At 40.7% G+C, this 22995-nt stretch overlaps 1 protein-coding gene across 1 annotated transcript in view; it reads left to right on the top strand.

The window, feature by feature from the left end:
• The first annotated feature begins 9 nt into the window (after positions 1–9).
• washc4 (WASH complex subunit 4) overlaps positions 10–22995 on the top strand; it is a 43050-nt gene continuing 20064 nt past the window's right edge. Inside the window, exons 1-9 of the mRNA XM_020511043.2 lie at positions 10–329; positions 4785–4827; positions 6014–6117; positions 7066–7186; positions 7423–7546; positions 14875–15002; positions 15099–15259; positions 19798–19924; positions 21838–21963. Of these exons, the coding sequence (XP_020366632.2) occupies positions 286–329; positions 4785–4827; positions 6014–6117; positions 7066–7186; positions 7423–7546; positions 14875–15002; positions 15099–15259; positions 19798–19924; positions 21838–21963 (978 nt within the window). The 5' untranslated portion in view covers positions 10–285. The remainder of the gene's footprint in view (positions 330–4784; positions 4828–6013; positions 6118–7065; positions 7187–7422; positions 7547–14874; positions 15003–15098; positions 15260–19797; positions 19925–21837; positions 21964–22995) is intronic.

Genomic DNA, 22995 nt, shown 5'->3' with positions numbered 1-22995 from the left:
TCTTTTCAGCTGCTCCATTGCTGAACAGAGCGTGAAATGTTGCACCAAGTCGCAATATGCTAATTGAGAGGAAAGCTGCTGTAGTTCATTGCACTGATGAAGTTATAGCAGTCGGACTGGCCTGGGGGCTCTTGCAGGGCTTCAGATAATTTATCGCCCTGAGTAACTTTGCTTTCCAAAAATTGTCTCAAATTTTGAGCAGGACAGTTTGAAGAAATGTCTGAATGCAGTTGTTTTTGCTTTTAGGAGTTATCTTGTTTTGTTACAAGATGTTACGAAGTTGTAATGAATATTGTTCAACAGCTCGCTTCACTCTACACTAGTAATAAGTAAGTAAGCTCTCTTTTTCAATTGCATAATGCACTTAAACTCAATGAGTGAAGAAAGTTGGGTACACTTTGTGTTTTAAATATGTTACCCACTCTTTGTAATGAAGTTGAACCTGAATTATGACCCCACCACCATATATCAAGCCATCATTTTCAGGAGATGCTGCTTGGCCTGCTGTGTTCATCCAGCCCTGCACCTTGTTGTCTCTCATTTTCAGGACTGTCACTGGCCTCCTCTCCGCTATGGAGTTTACCTCAAACTTCCCAATTTACAATCCTGTTTAGCCCATTTCTGCCTCTTTCCCAAAATCCTCAAATGGAACAGACTTGGTAAACGTATCACTTCATCCTGTTCCTGTCTCAATGTACTTATTTCTTCATATCTGAACTCTTATTTTTCTATCCTTGTCCAGTCTTTTTCCACCTACGTTAGTGACTCCCTGTTTTATGTCATTTTGGCAGTACCCATTTGGAGTCATAGAGTTGTACAACATGGAAATAGACGCTTTGGTCCAACACGTCCATGCCGATCGGATCTTTGGCCCATATCCCTCTTAAACCCTCCCTATTCGTGTACCCATCCCGATGCCTTTTAAAAATTCAAGAGGTGTCTGTGTTCGTCCTGCCTGTTTCACTTGAAGCACTCCACCTGACAAAGGTGCAGCGCTCAGAAAGCTTGTGATTTCAAATAACCCTGTTGGCTATAACCAGGTGTTGTGTGACTTCTTCTGATCTTGTCTACCATATTGCAACACTGGCAGTCCACATCACAGCTACCACAGAATATACAGGCAGAGAGATATGGGCAAGATAATTCCAGATAATTAAGAGTGTCAACAGATAAGTACAAATAGTGTGAGTGGAGTTTGGGGACTGAATAACAAGTCTTTGCAAGTGATCAGAAGTGTCAAACAGCGTGAATAAACAGCTGAATAACAAGAGAAGGAATAAAAGAATGCTATGCAACAATTGCAAAGCAGGACTGTTCCTTCCCAGGCAGGGAACACTTCAGTGATCAAGGACATTCAGCCTTTGATCTTCGGATAAGCATCCTCTAAGGCAGCCTTCAAGATACAGAACAATGCAGGTTCGCCGAGCAAAAACTGAGCCAAGTTCCGTATCCGTGAGGGCGACCTCAACCGTTTTCTTGGGTTCATGTCACACTACATGTAACCCCATCATACTGTCCTGTTTTGACACCATGACTTTGATAACTTATTATTTCTCTACCTTAATTAGTTTGTATAGTTTTGGATTACTTATTACTTTGGTTAGATCCTCATCACATGACTCTGCTACCTGTTGTGTTATTCCAGCCATTTGGTTTGTCTCTAGCACCAAGTTATTTTTGTAATTATCTCTCTGCCTTAATTAATCAGTTCATAGTTCATCCCTTTACTTGCTATTCAGCTGTCACTTGCACTATTTGGCACTTTTGACCACCTGCAAAGACTTGTTATCCAGCTTGTTGACACTACACTCCCACACTATTTGTGCTTATCTGTTGACACTTTTAATTACTTGGAATTATCTTGCCATTATCTGTGTGCCTATATATCCCGTGCCTGTGTGCTCCCTCCACTTCACCTGATGATGGAGCAGTGCTCTGAAAGTTTGTAATTTTAGGTAAACCTGTTGGACTACAACCTGGTGTTTAGTAACTTCTGACTTTTAAATGTTGTTATTGGAGCAGGCTCCACCACCACCTCTGGCAGCTAATTCCATACACACACCACCCTCTGTGTGAAAAAGTTTCCTCTTGGGTCCTTTTTAAATCTTTGCCCCCCTCACCTTAAACCTGTGCTGTCTTATTTTGGTCACCCTTTCCTTGGGAAAAGACCTTAGCTTTTCACCCTATCTATGCCCCATCTGATTTTATAAACTACTGTATCAGCTGTTGATGCTTCATGGTGAAAATAGCCTCAGCCTGTTCAGCCTCTCCCTACAGCTCAAACCCTCCAACCCTGGCAACATCCTCGTAAATGTTTTTTGCAGCTTTTCAAGTTTAACGACATCTTTCCTATAGCAGGGAGACCAGTTTGAATCCGGTATTCCAACAGTGGCCTAGCCCATGTCCTGTACATGACATCCCAACTCCTATAATCAATGCACTGACCAAAAAAAAGGCAAGTGTACCAAATGTCGTCTCTACTACCCTGACTACCTGTGACTCCACCTTCAAGGAACTATGAGCCTGCACTCCAAGGTCTCTTTGTTCGACAACAATCCTCAGCACCTTACCATTAACTACATAAGTCCTGCCCTGATTTGCCTTACCAAAATGCAAAAACCTCACATTTATCTAATTAAACTCCATCTGCCACATTGTAATCTAATACACCTCTATCAGGTCCCACCTTAACCTTCTTAGCTTCAAAGAAAATAACCTAACCTGTCCATAGCTGAAATGCTGCATCTCGGGCAGCATCCTGGTGAATCTCCAGTGCAATCACATCTTTCCTACAGCGTGCTGACCACAGCTGCCCTCTATATTCCAGCTGTGGCCTAACCAAAATTCTGTACAGCTCCAATGTGACCTCCCTGCTCATATAATCTGTGCCACAACTGACAAAGGCAAGTATGTGTGCTGCCTTAACTACACTATTAACTTTTTCTGCCACCTTCAGAAATCTGTCGGTAAGCACCCAAGATCCCTATGTTTCTCTAAGCTTCCTTGCGTCTTGCCATTCATTGAATACTTCCTTATCTTGTTTCTTCTTCCAAAGTGCATCACTTCACCACAATCAGAGTTAAATTCCATCTGCCACTGATTCTCCTGTCTGACCAATTGCTTATATACTCTTGCAACGTAGCACCTTCCTCCTCACTGTCAACCACCTGACCACACCTGGTGTCATCCACAGGCTTATTCATATCCCTCCCTGTCCCAACATTTTCACTTACATCATTTATGAATATCAGAAACAATAAGGAATCCACCACTGATCCCTGTGGTACGTCAAAGCAGACATGATCCCGATTCATCACCACCCTCTTATGCCTGGCTGAACCTATTCACTAATAATGGAAGGAACTGTTGTTTCAGAATTCTCAAAGGACAGGGGAGGAGGAATAAGCATTTGGACGTTGCATCATGCTCAGGGAAGGCAAAATATTATCTTTTGAATGTGGAGGCTGGGTCCTGATTATGCCCGTCTTTGTGTCGGGCATATGGAAAGACATATGGAACATCGCTTGTTCCAGTGCTACTTGGTGTGAGGAGATTCCCCTGCCACAACTTTCTTCTGGTACACTGGTGACTATGCTGTTTCCTGCTGTCCTCTGGAGCTGGAAAACTACTTTAACTTTGTTTCTAATTTTCATCCTTCTCTCTGTTTCACATGTTACATCTCCAAACCTCAACTTCTGGGCTGCCTGGTAATATTCATTGTAAGATCGTCAACACACTGTCTACCTCAACTACACCTGCTGAACACCCTGCCTCTCCCAGTTTTTCTGTCACACTTGTTCTGATGCTGCTTTCCTTAACATTGCTTCTGATGTGTCTTTCTTTTCCCTCAACCAAGGATTGACCCCAGCACTCAGTTTGACAGGGCTCTCAACAGTATTTGGTCCATTTCCTGCACTTCTGATTTCACCCCTTCTCCTTCCTCCCAGGACCATGACCGAGTTTCTTTTGACCTTACATAGCATGTCTCCAACCTCCACATTCAAAAGGTGTCTTCTGCCTCACCCCGTATAATGCAACGTCCAAATACTTGTTCCTCCTCTTCTGCTGTTTGAGAATCCCAAAGCAACAGTGCCTTCCATAATACTCTTGTCCAATGCTCCATCATCCCCAGTGCCCTGTTGCCTTCTCAGGGCACCTTGTTAAGCACTCTCAGGAAATGCAACCCTGACTTTTTAACTCCTGCCCAAGCACTCCCTCCAAGTGAAGCGTAAATTTAATTGTACCTCTTTCAGTTTAGTTTGCTTTATTTGCTGATCCCAAATGTAGAGACCTTTGCTCAGGTCCTTTGCTGAGGAATACGTTTGCCCAGTCTGCAGGCATGACCCTGAGCTGCTTGTTTCTCGTCATTTCAAGCATTATCTTACACTCATGTACAATTGCAACATTTAAAAAACATTTAGATAGGTACATGGATGAGAAGGGTTTAGAAGAATATGGACCAAATGCGGGCAGTTGGAACTAGCTGAGTGGGCACCATGGTCAGCATGGACCATTTTGGGCCGAAGGGCTTGTTTTCATGCCATATAACTCTGACTCTGTGTTGTCATCTCTGTGTTAGGCCTATGTGGTGTTCCGCTGTCACTAAGGAGCAGCTCCTTACAGCCTTCAGTGCATTCAGTCTGTGAGCTCTGCCTCTTTTTTTTTTACATATGCTAGCTTAAGTCCTGTTTTTCACAATATTTCTTAGAGTTGTTCATTATGGTGTTTACATTCACACGGATTTGAATCTCCCATGTCACTAAAGTTCTTTTTTTTCCCTTTAGGAATGCCCCAAAGGTCATGGAAACAACTGGAGTTCATTTCCAGGTGAGTTGGATTAAACTATAATCAAAGCTATTGCTAACCTAAACAGCCCGGAGCACCTTGCAGAAATCTTGGAGGCCCTGGAGCTGTCCTTGAGACTCTTCTTGAACAGAAGATGAACTCTTTATAAATAGTTTCTTTTTATTCTTTTTGTAATTCAAAATAGCACTTGATTGTGGTGATAAAACAATTTTCACTGTATCTTCCTTGATATGTGTGACAATAAAAGCATTCAATCATTCATTCACTCATTGGAAATGATAGTTGCCTTACTCTTATTTGATTGAATGTTACTTACTATTTATCAATCCAAGCCTGAGTATTGCCCCGGTTTTGTTGCATGTGGGCTAGAGTATCTGAGTAATAAATGATATTGAGCACTATTCAGTCATTAGTGAATGTCCCCACTTTCAATTTCATGATGAAAAGAAGGTCATTGAAGCAGCTGAAGATGTTTGGGCCCAGGACACTACCCTGAGACACTAGGGCTCGTGTGGCTCAGTTGTTGTATTCCCACTTCTGAGCCTGGAGGCCTGGATTTCAAGTCCTACCTGCTCCATAGTTGTGTAATAACATTTCTGAAGAGGTTAATTAGAAAATGTCTGCCTTGAGGAACTCCATCAGGGTCTTCTTTGGCTGAGCCAACTGGCTTCCAAAATCTCTGGTTTATCTTAATGGCATGTATGACCCCAACTAAGAGAATTTTTCCCTTGATTACCATTGACTTCAATTTTTTTCTCAAGTTCTTTGATGCCCCTTTCAATCAATTTCTCCCTTGATGTTAAGAGCAGTCACTCCTACCAGACCTCTAGAATTCAGTTGTTCTCTCCATGTTTGAATCAAGGTGACAATGAAATCTGGAGCTGGATAGTTCTGAGAGAGGCCAAATCAAACTTTGGTGAGCAGATTCACAGCGTTGTCAATGACACTTTCAATCACTTTCACCATGATTGCATGTAGGCTGAAGAGGTGATAATTGGCTGGAATGAATTTATGCTTTCATGAAGAAGACATAGCTAGACATTGTCATATTGTCGGGTGGATAGCAGTGTTGTAGCTATACTGAAATAGCTTGACTGGGAGGTGGCTTTGAAAGGTGTGTGAAAGATTTAAGTTTTAAGCTGTTTATTTAAATGCAGAGATGTTTGTGCATCAGTGCTGTAAACTATGTAAATTCACACCGTTACAGATTGTATATGAGCATCTTGGAGAACTGCTGGCTGTTCTCCTCATTTTGGATGAAATAATCGGGAATCATGTTACCTTGAAGGACCACTGGATCATGTACAAAAGGTTAGCAATGTGGAGGATGAAACAAGATACAAATTATTTTACTAGTTTATAATCCATGTGGCTCAATGGCAGATTATATTGCTCTATTAATTTAGCATGCTTCGTAAAAGGACATAGTCTGGATCTGATTCTATGCATGTTGTAATTCTCATCTTGAACAGCCTTGTGAGGAGGGCCTGCAGAACAAGCAGGATGTTTCCACAAGGCGAAAAAATGTGAAGACGAGTCAGCCAGACCACTTTCGCTATAATAATAAAACAAAGCACTGTGTTTGTTGGAAATCTGAAACAAAAACTAAAAGTGCTTGAGAAACTCAGCAGGTCTGGCAGTAACCACGAAGAGAAAAATAATATTAATATTCCAAAGGTCGCTGCACTTGAAATGTTAACTATTTGTCTCTTTACAGGTACTGCCAGGCTTAATTTTTCTCCAGCACTTTGTTTTTATTTCACTTCCTTTACAATTGCGTGGTACTGTCTTCCTCCTGCCATAGCTGGGAAGCAGTGTTTCCTCTGAGCTGTGTGCTTGCACGATTGTGTAATAGTGCATCAAGTGCGCTTAATTTTTACAGTTGCACAATCTTAATTGTAAAGAGGTTTACTGCCACTCTAGCCCATGAACAAGCAACTGGTCGATTTCCTCATCACATTAATTTACTGGACACCACCCAGGCTGACAAGACCATCAGGTGGAACTAACAGCTGAAATTCATTCATAACAATTCCTAGATCCAAAAGCATTTGTTTCTCTTGTGCCCTGCTCATGGCCTTCCTCCAGCTCTCCAGCTCTCCACCACCACCACCACGCCGCCACGGCCCTCTTGTTCCCGCACTTGGTTCCTCTGCTAACAGTGATGGTTCAGGAGAGGGAGGTGATGAGAGGGTTGGTGTATAGGTTAATTGCAATGTTTCATTTTACAACACTTACAGCTTCATTTTTGATTTTTAGGTTGTTGAAATCTGTCCACCACAATCCATCAAAATTTGGAATTGCTGAGGAAAAGCTGAAACCGTTTGAGAAATTGCTGTTAAAGCTGGAGGGGCAGTTACTCGATGGAATGATTTTTCAGGTTAGGGTATCTTTATATCTAACTGGTTGCCATGGCAGAATCACTGAAGTACTTTACTAACAAAAATCAGTTTCAGTTTACCGCTAATTAAATTGCCTGTATGCAGTCATAGTCTCTAACTTAATATTCTGAAGCAGTATGTTGTAGCTTTTGTCTGTGTGATGACGTCCTCATAGCCACTTGGTATTAACTCATTGGCTTAAAAAGAGGAGATATTAACTTTGTTTATTTCATAGGCCTGTGTTGAGCAGCAGTTTGACACAAGGAATGAACCAACCTCTGTCTCAAAGAATAGCACTTTTGCAGAAGAGTTTGCCCACAATATTCGCACTATTTTCACCAACGCAGAATCCAAGCTTGGTAAGATTTGGATGAACTTCTGGTTTTCTTGAAAATATAACTGAGCCACCAATTCTGTTCCTCTCCTGGTCACAGTCTGAAGCTGAACCAGACCATTCATGACCATGGTGTCCCATTTGACCATGAGCAGATGTTCTAACCTCACTTCGTTCATCACTAAGATTGCCTCCTTTCACCTCCATAACATCAGTTGTCTTAGAACTAAATTCAGTGCAACTGCTGAAATCCTCAGTCAGTCATTATGGTGCAGAAAGAGTTTGTTCAGCTTATTGAGCCGAAGCTAGTTTTTTGTGAAGAAGTTGGTCCCATTCCCTGTTCCGTCCCCATAGCTCTGAGTAACCTTTTCATTTCTTGAAATCATTAATCGCCATTTCACTCAAAGAATCTCCGTTGCATTCCCCCAAAAACGTTGCCTGAACATTAAATCTTTATTCTCTAGTTTTTGTATCGTCAGTTGATAGAAGTTTTTCTTATCCACCTTGTACAAACCTCACATCTTTTACAACTCTCCTTCGATCGTCATTGCTCCAAGCCGGTTAACTGCCATTTCTCATGGAAAAAATAATGCACGAGTGACATAGGTTATGGATGCAACATTAAGGGAACAGATGAGTGTTTGTGTGCGTCCTTGGTGCCAGGGTCTTGGATTTCACTAAGTGGTTGCATAGCATCCTTTTTGGGGATGGATGAGGGAGTGAGGAAGAGAGGGTGAATAGTTAGCAGCTGGAGTCCAATTAGCAGATTTTTAGAGTGCTAAAAAATTGATTGCCTTTGAAGTCCGGCTTTTCAGTGTTATGTGCGAGTAAGCACAGATTTAGGGGGAAATAATAGAAATGAACATGTGGCTGAAGAAGTGGTGCAGGAGGAATAGCTTTAGGTTTCTGAGGCATTGGGACAATAGGGCAGCTGGGGGCCTCCTCAAGGTTTGATTATCTTGCCAGGGGAATCGGAAACTGAGGGGCATTTCAAATAGAAACAAAATTGATTAAAGTAGGAAGAGAAGTAGTAACAGAACTTGGAAAGCAGTGCAAACAAATGCCAGTATCAAATAGACTCAAAATATGGAATACTGTTTCAAAGGTACCCCGTATCCAAATACAGCATTCACAATGTGGCAGGTGAGTTGGTGTTAGTGAGGTCAGGCAAAGATGAAAAGGAGATGGGATAGTGCTGTTAATAATGAATGCGTTTGGTACATGTGACAGATGATTTTGGATTGGAACATCAACATGTTGAATCAGTTTGGAAGGAATTAAGAAACAGCAAGGAGCAGCAAACCTTGGTGGGCTCTGGTTATAGGATGCTGAACAGTTTCGTAATGTAACACACAGAACAAATCATGAAATTGGGTACTTGTGCAACAGTATCCTTTAGGGAACAAAATTTATCATCTTTAACTGGTGTGGCATACATGTTACTCTAGAGCCACAGTAATGTGGTTGACTCTTAACTGTCTTTTGAAGTAGCCTAGCAAACCACTCAGTAGTTAAAGAAAAATGAGCAGGAATAAATGTCATTCGTGTGCTGGTAGGCTATGACTAATGGGGTGCAGCAAGGACTAGTTCTTAAGTTCCAGCCATACACAAACATAATTTGCATATTAATAATTTGGAACTGGGATCAATTATAATATTTTCAATATTTAAACAAAGTGCTTGAGAAACTCAACAGGTCAAGCAATAACTGTAGAGAGAGGCACAGGTTTAATGTTTCAAGTCTAATATGACTGTTCAGAACTGTGATATAGCTATAATGTGAGGATGATGCAAAAGAGATTCAAGTGGTTTTGGACCAATTGAGTGAGTGAGGAAGAGCATGGCACATTGAATATATTATGGAGGAACCGTGAAATGTGCAGTTTCCACTTTAGTAATAATAACCGAAATAATATATAGCATTTCTTAAATAGTGAGAGATTGGAAAGTTGATATCCAAAGGGAACTAGGTGTTCTTGTTCATGAATCGGTGCAAGTTAGCATGCAGGTATAGCAAGTTATTAGGATGGCAAATGGTATGTTGGCTTTTATCGCAAGGAAATTTGAGTACAGAATAAAGATGTCTTTTATATACACCCTTCATCAGATGGCACTGGAGTATTGTGTACAGTTTTGGACTCCTTAGTCAAGGAACGATATACTTAGCAAATAGGGAGTGCAGCGGAGGTTCACCAGACTAATTCCTGGGATGGTGACTTTGAGTAGATTGAGTCTGTATTCTCTACGGTTTAGAAGAATGAGAGATGCAAGGAGGTAGCATAGTGGCACAGATAGAAGACTGATTGACTAACAGCTGAATAGACATAAATGGATCTTTTTCAGGTTGGCAAAATGTAATACATGGTCTGCACACTGTGATCAGTGCTGATACCTCAACTGTTACAATTTATGTAAATGACTGAGATGAAGGGACAGAAAGTATGGTTGTCAAATTTGCTGATGAGACAGATCTGTGGGACACAAAAGACACCGGTTAAGTGAGTATGCAAAGATGTGGCAAATGGAGTAGATTGAAGGAAAATGTAAAATTATCTGTGTTGACAGGAAGAATAGAAAAGCATATCAAAATGGTTAGGTGATGTAAGGGGATCTCTATGTCCTCATGCATGAATAGCAATAGATTATTTAGCAGGTACAGCAAGTAATTAAGAAAGCTAACAATGTTCTTTATTGAGGGGAATTGAATACTAAATTGGGAGGTGTGCACAGTGTTGGTAACCTGGTTTCTGACGGAATGTAAACATTTTGGCAAGTCTGGCAGCATCTGTGAAGGGGAAAAAAGCAGAGTTAACGTTTCGGGTCCTGAAACGCTAACTCTTTTTTTTTCCTTCACGGATGCTGTCAGACCTGCTGAGCTTTTTCAGCAACTTTGTTTTTGTTTTTGTTCCTGTTCCTGATACACAGCATTCACAGTTCTTTGTTTTTAAATGTTTTAGCAGTTCAGAGAAGGTTTACTAGTCTAATACCCGAAACAGGTAGATTGTCTTTTGAGGAAAGGTTAGGCAGGCTTTCCTTGTATCTGCTGGAGCTTTGGAGAGTGAGTAAGAGACGAACTGATTGAAATATGTATGACCCTGAGGGGTCCTGACAGGGTAGGACATGTGGAGAGAATGTTTTTTCTTATGGGAAAATCTAGAACTAAGGGCCACTCTTTAAAAATGAAAAGTTTTCTTTTTCCTGAGGGTCATGAGTCTTTGGAACTCTTCCTGAAACTATGTGGAAGCAGCACGTTTGAATATTTTTAAGGGAGAAGAAATTGTTTAGTACAGGAGTGAAAGATTATCAAGTGTAGGCGAGAATGGAGTTTTGAGATAACAGACAGATCAGTTGTGATCATATTGGATAGCAGAGCAGGCTTGAAGTGCTGAATGGCTGAGTCCTGATTCAAATGTTCATGAGCATTGCCAGTCTTTCCAGTATGTTGTATCATTTCATTGCTATTTAATAGTACTCCATCCAGTAGTTTTGCTTGCTGTGCTTCCAGAAGTATTTTATCAGCACCCTCTTCCTGCTTATGAAAGCACTCATAATTATATTAACCTTGTTCTATACCTCTAAGCCTGTGTCACTTTCTTTAGCCTTCTAGGCCCCAGTAATCTGGTCATACCCTTTTTGCTCACAACTCTTATTTAATTGATTCTGACCTAGTCCCCTCAAGGTCGTTCTGTCTTTCCAATAATAGTGTCTTCCCTAACCAAACCCTCCCAATTCCTTTCACCCACACTATTCATTATTTCATACAGTGCGGAAAAGGACCATTGAGTCTGCACCAACAAAACTACTACTGAAAGTGCATTAATCCCAATTTCCTGCACTAGTCTCATATCCTTGAATGTTATGATATTTGAAGTGCTCATGCAAAAAGTTTTTAAAGGTTGTAATGTTTCCAGACTCTGCTACCCTTCCAAAGCAATGCATTCCAGATTCCCACCAACCGCTGAGTGAGAGAGTTTTTTTTCCCAAATCCCCTCTGAATCTAAAATTATGCCCTGTTGTGATTTGATTCCTCAACCATAGGGCACAACTATTCTCTATTTACCTTGTCCATACCCATCATGATTTTGTACACCTCAATGGTCCCTGCCTCATTTTTCTCTGCTCTAGAGAAAACAATACAAGCCTATCTAGGCTCTCGTAATAACTAATATCCCCATTCAAGGCAACATCCTGGTGAACCGCCTCTGTACCCCCTCCAGTGCTATCACATCGTTCCTGTAGTGAAGTGATCAGAACTGCACACAGTACTCCAGCTGTGGCCTGGCCAACACTCTGCAACTCCAACATTACCTCCTTGCTCTTATACTCAATGCCACGACCGATGAAAGCATGTATTCCATATACCTCCTTAATTATTCTATTCATATACTCTACTGACTTCAGGGGTCTGTGAATAGTTACCTCAAGATCCCTCAGTTTCTCGACGTTACCCAGTGTCCTGCCATTCATTAAATACTCCCTAATCTTGTTCCTTCTTCCAAAGTGCATCACCTCACACTTATCAGGGTTAAATACCACCTGCCACTGGTTTGTCCAAGTGACCAACACGTCCATGTCTTCCTGTAACCTGCAACCATCTTCTTTGCTCTTAACCAGTCTACTAATCTTAATGTCATCTGCAAATTTGCTTAACACTACCCCACCAACACCTCCCCCCGTCAAAACCATGCTGACTATCCCTCATTAACCCATGCCGTTCCAGTGCTATTTGGATACAGAACTAGCTTGAAGGTAGGAGACAGAGGGTGGTGGTGGAAGGTTACTTTTCAGATTGGAGGCCTGTGACCAGCGGTATGCCTCAAGGATCGTTGTTGAGTCCACTGCTTTTTGTCATTTATATAAATGATTTGGACGTGAGCGTAGGAGATATGGTTAGTAAGTTTGTAGATTACACCAAAATTGGAGGTGTAGTGGACACTGAAGATGGTTACCTCAGAGTACAACGGGACCTTGATCAGATGGGCCAATAGGCCGAGGAGTGGTAGATGGAGTTTAATTTAGATAAATGTGAGATGCTGCATTTTGGAAAGGCAAAACAGAGCAAGACTTGTACATTTAATGGTAAATTCCTGGGAAGTGTTGCTGAACAAACAGACCTCGGAGGTCATGTTGCATCTGTACAGGACGTTGGTTAGGCCACTATTGGAATACTGCACGCATTTCTGGTCTCCCTGCTACACGAAGGATGTTGTGGAACTTGAAAGGGTTCAGAAAAGATTTGCAAGGATGTTGCCAGGGTTGGAGGGTTTGAGCTATAGGGAGAAGCTGAATTAGCTGGGGCTATTTTCCCTGAAGTGTCGGAGGCTGAGGTTTATAGAAGTTTATAAAATCATGGGCATGGATAGGGTAAATAGACAAGGTCTTTTCCCTCTAGAGTGGAATTCCAAAATGAGAGGCCATAGGATTTAAGGTGAGAGGGGAAAGATTTAAAAGAGGTCTAAGAAGCAACTTTTTGACGCAGAGGGTGGTGCGTGTATGGAATGAGCTGCCAGAAGAAGTGGTGGAGGCTAGTACCATTTCAACATTTGGAAGGCATCTGGATTGATATATCAATAGGAAGGGTTGAGAGGGATATGGCCCAAATGCTGGAAAATGGGACTAGATGTATTTAGGATATCTGGTAGGCATGGACGAGTTGGACCAAAGGATCTGTTTCCATATTGTATATCTTTGACTCTAGGACTCGATAGGTATTAATTCACTGTTTCAGAATTTTATCCTGTAGTTTCCCCTACCACAGACTATGTTCTGAATGCTTTTGTCTCTGAATATTAAGTGCCCATCTTCTTCATTTTTACACCATTTTTTTTATTTCTTGTCCTATATTGTATTCTCACACAGCAGTTTTCTGCTACATTATTATTATTTACCTAACTTTGTGCATCACATACATGGATTCTAAATCTCTGTGTTCCATGTTGTCCTCCTTAAGCCACTTCTATCTAATATTGAACTGCTATCTTTTCCAGTAATCTCCCTTTTTTTAAATCCATGTTATTCCTCATTTCTGCTTTTATGCTGGTTTCCACCACCTACTAGTTCAATTTAGCCTTATGCAAGCAAAGAAGTGAATTTCCCTGTGAGGACTTTACTCCCTATCCTTTTGAGATGCAACCTGTTTCATTTAAGTTGATGCCTCCTGCCCATGTATTGGTCCCAATGCTCCAAGAATCTGACATCCTCCGTCCTGCACCATACCCTCAGCCAGCCAGCTAATGACCTTCTATCTTTTTTCTAATCTAGCCTGCATGCACCAGAGATTATCACCTTTGAGGTCCTTCTAATTAATTTTCTCACAAGCTGTAAAAAGCTGATACCACTGTGTTGGTACCATAGTGTCAGGTTTACTACTTTCTTCTGCAGAATATTTTTCACCCCTCCCATAATGCTCTATAGGTGCCAGGACGATAATGCATGTGCAATATCTCATGTTGACATTAAAGAAATACTTGCCTGGCCCCAACTGTTCAATACCCTGTAATGACTAAAGTTTTACATTTTGTTGTTCTTTGCCTTATGCATTTGTACCATGTTCTGTGTTGCTCCCCTTCAATGCATTTCTCACTCTAGCAGTCTTCAAAGATGAAAATCAGTTTGCTGGTGGAACTTAGCCTCACGACTGCTGTGATTCTTTCCACTTCCTATTCTTCAAAATGCTGCATTCCATCTTCTGTCCTGAATTCTGTCTGCTTGTGGTGCAACTATATCTTGAAATGTATGATTCTGATGCTGCTCTGACCAGGCATATTCCTTGCTGTCTGTGAACCTTGAAACCAACTCAATTATAAAACTCTTACCTTATTTTCAAATCTTGCAATTGCTTCTCCTTTCAAATCTTCCTTAAAATACATGCTGTTGGTCACCCATTTTAATATGTGGCTGGCTATCAAAATTTTCTTTATATTGTTCATTGAAATGCCTTGGGGCATCTTGCTATATTTAAGGTACTTTGTAAATGTATGCTGTTGTTTCATTCTGACACTGCAAGTGGCTGAATCTGACTTTTAAAAAGAAAATCTCTGCAATTTATCTGACAAGTGTTACTGAAAGGGTCTAGCGAGCCTAAATGTTTATGCCTCTGATTGTGACGATTGCTTAAGATCATGTGATATTGCGTTTGTTGAATCATGCTACCTTGTGACGTTTAATTTGCATTCCTGAAGTGAAATCCACGATTTGACTTCCAACAAACAATATTCTGGATGAAATTTGTTCAGTTTAAGAATGAAATTTAACATGCATTTAATCTTGGGTCACTGACAGTTTTACAAGATTGCATCTTGGAATGATTGTATCATTCCCTGAAACTTTTAATTGCCCTTCATTTTTGCACAGGGGAGCCTTCTGAAATTGACCAGCGAGATAAATATGTTGGGGTTTGTACACTATTTGTGTTGCACTTCCAGATTTTCAGAACATTAGATAAAAAACTGTACAAATCTTTAATGGATGTTTGCAAGAAGGTAAGTAATGTTTGCCTGTGGGATATTTCAATCAACATTTTTTCATCCACTCGTGTTGAATCCTGGGTATTGGTTGACTTATTAAACTCATTGCAGGTACCTGCCATCACCCTCACTGCCAATATTATTTGGTTTGCTGATCAGTTTTTGCTGGACAAAATGGCACCAGCTGCGAAGATTGTAGAGAAAAAGAATTTACAATCTATTAAAAGTCAGAGAGAAACATTTCTACAACAAAAGGCCCAAACTCTCTCTAAGTAAGTTTCTATTTGTGAATCACTGCTTTTTGTGTAATGTTTGTTTCAGATGCTCTTTTGGTGAGAACATATTGCTTAGATTCACCAGGATAATTCCAAGGACGGAAGATGTGATCATGAAAAGAGACTGAGCTTATTTCCATTGAAAGAGAAAATATAATAGTTATTTAAGAAAATTAAAAGGGCTCTGATGGAGTCAGTATAGTGAGTAGGGAGAAAGTGATGAGACATCCCTCGGGGAGTAAACGTCTATGGTTATATAAAACTGATTTTGACTTGCAACTTGACATGTGAGATATCTAATCTCCATAGTCACCCACTTTTTATAAGGCAAAAAAATGAAGGTAAGTGACTTTCAGTCATCTGGCAAATGCTGCCAAATGCATTCTAACCAAAGATCTTTCAGCATCATGTTAGTCCCTTTTACCCCACTTGCATTGCCATTCAAATAAAAGTTGCATCAAACACACTTAGAAAATTCAGTTATTCACAGATCAAGCTGCAAGACTAACCAGTTGCTTCAACCAGAAGAACTTTGACCCTGCATTGTTTTTTCAGGACTTAAAGTTGTCTGATTAACACTTTCCACAGCTTGTATTCTTATAAGCCTTGGGTCCTGCAATTTTTAACCCCAAATCCACGAACACATGCGCACGCACACACTCATTCACAATTAAGACAGACAGAAGAGAGGAAATTTGACAAGTTTTGGGTAGAAAGAGGATGTAGATATGGTAAACAAAGTTGTGAAGATCAAATGTCTAGATCTCAAGGGTGGATTAAATTGTTTCACACAACTCCTGTTGATTTTTAGACATAATGACATGCTGTTGACTGTAAAGCAATGGTATTCTTTCACTTTGATAGTTGATCTAGTGAACCTAAGTCTGTTATTAGAATTCTTTCCTGTACGCTTTTTTTGATTTTTCTCTCATTTTCCCCTGATGTGAGAGGAGAGAGAGGAGTGCTTTCATTTTGCAGGTTATACATGTTTCTGCTCTCCTTGCGGTTATAGCTTTGTTTGAATTGCAGTTTGTGACAATCAGAGGGCTGTTCTCAGGCAGAATTTCCTTGGTTGAAAAACTGCATGTCACTCAGTTGCAAATTGTCTCCCTCAACTTCACAAAGTATCATCTAGTGCAGCTAAAAATATGGAGCACCTGATTTTTCCAAGTTGCAAAGCCCTTGATATTTGTAAAACAATTCAACTTCCATTTCACTTCTTACTCCTAAAAAATAGTGGTTTCTTACGCTGTAAGAAGGAATACAAGTACCCTTACCCTGTAACCCCACATTTCCCGTGGCTAACGCACCTAACCTACACACCCCTGATCACTATGGACAATTTAGTATGGCCAATCCACCTAACTTGCATATCTTTGGACTCTGGGTGGAAACTGGAGCACCTGGCAGAAACCCACACAGACGCATGGAGAAAGTGCAGACTCCACACAAACAGTTGCCTGAGGCTGGAATTGAACTGGAATCCCTGGTGCTGTGAGGCAGCAGTGCTAACCACTGTGCCACCCCATAATCCATAGTCATTTAAAAAAAAAAACTGAATTTAGGAATAATTTCCATGGATTCGTATAATAACTTAGGAAGGCCAGCTGGAAGTGAGCATCATTTATTGTTGAACACCAAAATAGAGCCACAACTCGTGGAGTATATAGGCTAGTCCCAGCCTGGGACAGATAATGTCCCTGGTTCTGCTTTATTTATATTTTCTAATCAACCTGTTCAAAGATGTTATGATGCACCCCTGGAGCAGGTGGGATTTGAACTCAGGCTTCCTGGCTGAGAGAGAGGGACACTGTCACAGTGCCATAAGACCCCTTAAATGCAGGATTGAACTAGGGACCTAAAGATCTTCATCTTAATACTTTCCCAGCTGAGCTATTTCAGCTAACATCATGGGTCTGCTTTATATATTGTCAAATAAACCTGTTCAGAGATATTATTACGCACCTCTTGACAAGTGGAACTTGAACCCAGGCTTGCTGGTGCAGAGGTAGGGCACCACCATTACGCCATTAAGAGTATTGTGGCTCTGCTTTTTTTTTTTTTGGTTTCTTTTTTAATCAATCTGTTAGAGGTAGAAACAGTACCCCTGCACCACAAGAATCCTTCCAGGTCAGCTTTATATTTTTTAAGTCAATCTGTTCAGACGTGTTATAACACATCCCTGGGGCATGTAGGACTTAAACCTGGACCTTCTGGTCCACAGGAGGGTCACTGCCACTGGACCACAACAGCTCCTGGGTCTGCTTTATCTTTTCTTAAAACCAGAATTGCTATCACACACCACTAAGCAACTTTCCCACCACCAAATCATTGTGACTTTTTTTTTTAGACACCACTGACTTCCACCAGTAATCGCTCCTGTAGCCAATTAAATATTCATGCACAAAGCCCATTATGGGCAATACGAACCACCAAAAGTGAAGGAGGCGTAGAGAATGTGGGATGGGGCTAAATCAAAATAGAGTTGGAGGGGGAAATAAAGCACTGCTGAATCTTTTTTTAACCTCTAATGATCACCAAAATGAAACAAGATGTTGCTGACATCGAATGACTGTTTGTGAGCTGTCTGCAGCAGATCTTATTGTCATGTTTCTTCTTACCCTTTCGCACTTTTAAACCTAAATTGTAAAAATTTCTCTAAGAACCCTATGATCTGTATGTCCTCGTTTGCTATGATTTGCCTGTACTGCTCGCAAAAGAAAGTATTTCACTGTATTTAGGTACATGTGACTACAATAAATCAAATCCAATGTAACCAATTAAATATTTACAAGCAATGCCTATTATGGGCATTGCAAACCATCAAATGTGAGGGGAAGGTAGGGAGAGAGGGAAGGGATTAAATCAAAATGGAGTTGGAGGGGAAAATAAAGCACTATGTCCTCCAGAGTGACCACTTCTCTGTAAAGGTGTTGAAAGCATTATGGACATCGCATGCTACCTCCTTAGACTCACCTGGGCTTGAACTTAACTGCAGAAGAGGGGTAGACACTTGGCAGATATGACCACTTCCATAGCTTGCTGCCTGGAGCTATTAGTAGCCAACCTGGCCAGGCCCAGGAGCAATGAGGAGGTTCTCTGATCTGCTCTCACACCTCTGCACCAAATACCCAAAGATCAGGAATATAGGGCTGAAGCGCAACCAAAAGCACAGCAAAAGGTATTTCAATTAACCAAAAAGGGGTTGCAATCGCCTAAACACGGTCCATTGACTCAATAGCACCGCTAAGTAAACTGTTGGACTAGGAGTCCGTGAACCACTGCAATCTGCATTACAAAGGCACACCCTCCACCCCAGATCCTCAATGGAAAATGAGAGGACTCGCATGTAGAGAGCCCTCCGCTGGGATCCCTATTGGCTGGCGGCAAACTGAATCTGCTTTGTTCTTTTCTTATGAAGTAAAAAGATTCAGGGCCCAACCACACAAGTTAGCAAGTTACATAATTTAAACAATGGGCAGGTGCAAAGAAAAATAAAAGACTAATGTAATGTTGGCTTTTATTATGAGAGGATTGGAATGCAAAAGGATGGAAGTGATACTTAAACAACACTCCAGTTACACAGCATCTGACAAAAGATCAGTGGACTTTGGGAATAGGGACTGCAGAGCAGGTTCTGCAGAGCACAGTCTAAGAATAAGGCGTAAGCCATTCAGGACTTTATTCTTTATTCATTCATGGGATCAGGGTGTTGCTGGTTAGGCAGACTGAGATGAGGAAGTATTTTTTTCACTCAAGATGTAAGCCTGTGGAATTCTCTACCACGTGGGGTCAGTTTGTTAGATATATTCAAGAGGGAGCTGGACATGGCCCTTGCGGCTAAAGGGATCAAGGGGTATGGACAGAAAGTGGGAGTGGGATACTGAAATTGCATGATCAACCATGAGCATATTGAATGGTGGTGCAGGCTCAAAGGGTCAATTGGTCTACTCCTACACCTATTTTCTATGTTTCTATGTTCCTATTCACTAGATTATCATTATTACAGGATCAAAGTCTCCTTCAGGAGGCCAGAACAAGGAGATGCAAATCAAGATTAGAGTGAGGTTGTCCAGGGGCAACGTCAAAAAGCACTTCACACAAAGAACAGTAGGAATCTTAAGCCCTCACCTCCAAAAAATCTGCTGGGATTGGAGGTCCATAGAAAGTATTAACACTGATACTTAGATTTTCCTTAGTTATGAATTGATCTTAAGGGATATGGAAACAATATAGCTCTGGAGTTAAGGTAGCAATCAGTCATGATCTAATTAAATGGAATTTCAGGGGCTAAATGGCCCTGCCCTGTTCTTCTGTCATTCTATCCATAGGGGCTGAATGGCCTTCTGTTTCTCTGTGAAAGGAAAATAGCTAAATAAATTAGAAAGTTAAATTAAGAACCGTTAACTGGGATTGTTTATAAGAGAATAATTATTCTGTTGAACAAAAAAGCCTCAAAAGTGAGAATATGTTTTTTATTTCTGTAGCTTTAATCTTTCCAATCTTTCTAATTAAAGTAAAATGTTGTCTTATAGAGATGTGCAGTCATATTATTTGTTTGTAAGCTCATGGATGATGAAAATGGAATCCATCTTGTCCAAGGTACAGAGTGTAGAGAAGTTTGCTGAACATCTTTCCAACCGATGCAGTATTTTTATACAGGTAATATTTGAAAAGTTGCTTGTTTCTCTACTGCTCAAAACAAAAGATGACAAATTTTCTTGAATCAAAATACATAGCACTTTAAAATTTTTTTGTTTGTGAATAAAGTTCTGGATCCTAGATTTTGTACAAGGATAGAAAGTTTATGGTTAAATCTCTTAAAGCTGCATAAAGGCCCAGAATTTGCTGATGTAATAATGGTGTCTGAATGACAGTGCCATTTTTAATGTGCACATTCTTAAGCAAATTGTGACAAGGGAGAAATACCCTGTAAATTACTAATAGCTACAGTTTAGACAATTTATGTCATTCCACCAGTTATTCTTTCATGGGATGTGGCAAGGCTTGCATTTGTTGCACATCAGAAATTGCCTTTTAAGAGGCCGTGTGAGCTGCTTTCTTGAACCACTCCAGTCACTTCGTGTACGTACGCCCACAGTGCTATTCAGAAGGGGGTTCCAGAATTTTAACCCAGTGACAGTGAAGTAATGGGGATAGAGGTCCAGGTCAAGATGCTGTGTGACTTGGAAGGCATTTACAAGTGGCAGCCTCTGCTGCCCTTAGTCTTTTTTAGGTGGTAGAGATCATGAGTTTGGAAGGTGCTAATGGAGGAACCTTGGTCTGTTGCTATAGTGGTTCTTATAGATGGTGCACACAGCTGTCACTGCACCGGTGGTGGAGAGATTGCATGCTTATGTTGATGGATAGGGTGCTAATCAAGCAAACTGCTTTATCCTGGATATGTTATACTTGAATGTTAGGACTACATTCACCCAGGCAAGTGGAAAGTATTCCACCATTCTCCCGACATGCCTTGGAAATAGTGAACAAATTTTGTTTCATTTCAGAATTACCAGTTTCTGATTTACTGTAGCCACACTATATGGCTGATCCAGTTCAGTCTCAGGTCACTGGTTAGCCTCCAGAATGTTGATGATGGAGAATTTCAGTGATGGTAAAGCCATTGAATATTGGGGGGAGATAGCTAGGTTCTGTCTTCTTGGAGATGGTCATTGCTTGCCACTTGTGTGGTGTAAATGTCTTTCGTGTCACAGTAGCTGCTTACTCTTAACCACCCAGGAGTTTCATGAAGGTGCTGCATTTGCTCATTCACTGTTCCTTAAGCTCAACATATGAGGTTAAGTAGTAATTATTAGCAATACTGTTTTTAACAGCATGCTATAGATGGTTGCCGATCAACTTAGCTGACCTAAGAAGTGAATATTCACAAAGATGTGGCAACACGGCAAGAATGAGTTTTTTTTCAAACATTAAAATAGTTAGCGCTTTTCCTTTCTATCTGTATTTCTATGCACTTAATTTAGTATTGAATTTGCTAACTCTCAGAACTTTGTGTTGATTCTTCAGTTCTTAGTTCTCAAAGGTCAAGGTAATGTCCCATTTGTTCAGTTGTAGGCATTCCCTGAGCTGCAAATGGACTCTGTTCTGGAGTCTGTTCACAAATCAAGTTGTACACAAATTGGAACACAGTGCAGGACAGCATAAAGAAACTGTTCATAAGTACAGGAAATGTTCATATGTCCGGTTTTTAAATTTACAGCCCTGTATGAGATTGTGTTTGTAAGTTCTTAAGTTCGTAACCCTTGTCAGGGTTGTAAGTTGGACATTTGTAAATTGGGAACCCCTGTATTTACCAGAGTTCCAGATACCCAATATTATTTGCACTTCTAACAACAGAGAGCAAAATATTTTATACTGAAGATAGCAGAAAAATCTGTCTTACTAGGCATGCCACGAAATGCCCCACTGCAACAGATTTTGGGCCTGTTTTGCTTGTGGATTTCAATCGACATAGCCTGCAGTTGAATATAAATTAATTCAGTGTTTTACACACACACAAAACATGTTTGTAAAAGACCAACTTTTAATTAACATTTTTTAATAATTTTTAGGGTATTCTGTATGCAAACAGCCTCAGTAATATTATCCGAACCACAATGAATCTTTACATGTCAATGCAGAAACCCATGACCAAAACATCAGTGAAAGCTTTATGCAGACTTGTGGAGCTTTTAAAGGTAAGGTGTTGGGAATATGGGCCTCTTAGTTACTCAGTTTGTTTTTCCATTGGTGCTACATAAATTGAGTTGAGATTTACTTCTTTTCATGATTTTTTGTTTTCCTGTGTGACTAGAACTAATTTTACTGAGGTACTATTGCACCTTCTACATATTCGCTGCCTGATTCTCTTAATATGAGAACAGGAAATTTTTTTTTCATTCGTTCATTGCTGAATACACCAGCATTTATTGCCCAGAGGGCAGTTAAGAGTCAACCATGTTGCTGTGGGTCTGGAGTCACATGTAGGCCAGACCAGGTAAGGATGGCAGCTTCCTTGCCCAAAGGAGAGTTGTGAACCAGCCGAGTTTTTCCAACAATTGACAATGGTTTCATGGTTGTCATTAGACTCTTAATTCCAGATTTTTATTGAATTCAAATTCCACCGTCTGCCCTGGTGGGATTTGAACCCAGATCCCCAGGACTTTACCTAGGCCTCTGGATGAACAGTCCAGCAATAATACTACTAAGCCATTGCCTCCCCTTAAATTTCCAATTGCTGTTGTAATTTCCACAAATGAGATCTTTATCTATGTACTCTACACCTTATAATCATACAGCTAAATACTCTGACAGGGACAAATCCATGAATCTGAACGGTTCAGGAAAAGCCACTTGCATTTATACAACAGCTTAGAGTGAAAAATGATGCAGTTCTGCCTTGTTCCATTTAAATAGCTGCTTCTTGGATTGGTACGATTACATAGACTCATAAAGTCATACAGCATGGAAACAGACCCTTCGGTCCGCCTCATCTGTGCCGACCAAGTTTCCTAAACTGAACTAGTCCCATGTCCCTCCACACCCTTCCTATTCATATACCCATCCAGATGCCTTTTAAATGTTGTAACTGTACCAGCCTCCTCCACTTCCTCTGGCAGCTCATTCCATATACACACCACCCTCTGCATGAAAAGTTACCCTCAGGTCCTTTTCAAATCTTTCCCCTGTCACCTTAAAACCATGCTGTGTAATTTTGGATCCCGCTCTCC

This window comes from Rhincodon typus, chromosome 22, assembly GCF_021869965.1.
Source record: "Rhincodon typus isolate 14 chromosome 22, sRhiTyp1.1, whole genome shotgun sequence".
In the NCBI taxonomy this organism is placed as follows: Eukaryota; Metazoa; Chordata; class Chondrichthyes; order Orectolobiformes; family Rhincodontidae; genus Rhincodon; species Rhincodon typus.
The sequence above is the reverse complement of the archived record's forward strand: the minus strand, read 5'-3'. Positions and strand labels throughout refer to the sequence as shown.